The 1,040-nt window shown below is 51.3% G+C and overlaps 1 protein-coding gene across 1 annotated transcript; it reads right to left on the bottom strand.

Moving 5' to 3' along the window:
* Nucleotides 1-8: 8 nt before the first annotated feature.
* LOC105555933 lies at nucleotides 9-1,032 on the bottom strand (the record flags this gene model as incomplete). Its single annotated transcript, XM_012003010.1, has 1 exon — nucleotides 9-1,032. A coding segment is annotated over exon 1 (1,024 nt), but the record flags the coding sequence as incomplete, so codon positions are not given.
* Between the last annotated feature and the right edge of the window lie 8 nt (nucleotides 1,033-1,040).

The following is a 1,040-nucleotide window of genomic DNA, read 5'->3' as shown; positions in this document are numbered from 1 at the left end:
CTCCTCGCAGGGAGTCAGTGCTGGTGAGTCGAGCTGCTTCCAGTTCTCCTTGGAGATGATGGTCCAATCCGAGGCTGTGTCCATCTGGAGCCTGAGCTTCTTGCCTTCGATAGTCGGTTCAACGAACTTGCGAGCAGCAACTGACATTACAGAAACCTTGTTGCTTTGGTTGTTCGTGCCTCGCGGGTAACGAGTTTCCACGTATTTCTTGAAATCGGCCCATGATCCGCAGTAACCCTCCTTGTGGTCGTTCTTCTTGCAGTGACCACATTCCTTTCCCTTGAAAGGACAGTCTCGGTGACGATGCCAGGCTCCGCAAGCACGGCAGGGGGATTTGGGCTTGTTTTCGACGTTTGGTTTCGTCGACTTGAATTGTTTTGATGGTTGCTTGTTCTGCACTGCCATCACTTCGGTTTGGGGCGTTCTCGGGTCCGTGATTGAGACGTTCTGCTCCTTAGCCATGTCGATGGCGTTGATGTGACCGATCATGTCGTTGAGCGTAAGCTTAGCTGGGACTGCACGATCTGCACCTGCTGCTGCTTCTGCCACTGCCCCTTCACGTGTCATCTCTTCAGCGTTCAATTTCACTAGAAGTTTCTCTCGCATGTGAGACATTTCTGTTTTTAAGCCTGTCAGGAAAGTGAGTACCTTCAAATCTTCGATGGTGAAGTGTGGAAGGTCGAACTTGTTGCATTTGAGGTTGACACGATTTGCATATTCTTCGATGGTCTCCGATGGGCCTTGGTGGATTGTCAGGCATTTATAGCGGATTGAGAACTGCGAGTCTTTGCGGCCGAACTGTTGCTTCAGCGCTTTTACGGCGTCCGCGAACAGGACCGTGGCTTTGGTTGCCGGTGTGATTTTCGCCTTGAACTGCTCATAGTCGCACGTTGAGAGTTTTTGGGTTAGCAGCGATACCTTTTCTGCGTTCGTCATCTGAGCCGCTCCCGCGGTGAAAATGTCCTGCTCGTAACGCTCGTACCATGCCTCGAAGGTCAGATTATCTTCTGGGCAGTACACGAAATCCACCATTTGATCGG

The sequence above is a fragment of the Vollenhovia emeryi genome, unplaced genomic scaffold (genome assembly GCF_000949405.1).
Source record: "Vollenhovia emeryi isolate VEMERY1.0 unplaced genomic scaffold, V.emery_V1.0 DF951964.1, whole genome shotgun sequence".
NCBI lineage: Eukaryota > Metazoa > Arthropoda > Insecta > Hymenoptera > Formicidae > Vollenhovia > Vollenhovia emeryi.
The sequence above is the reverse complement of the archived record's forward strand: the minus strand, read 5'-3'. Positions and strand labels throughout refer to the sequence as shown.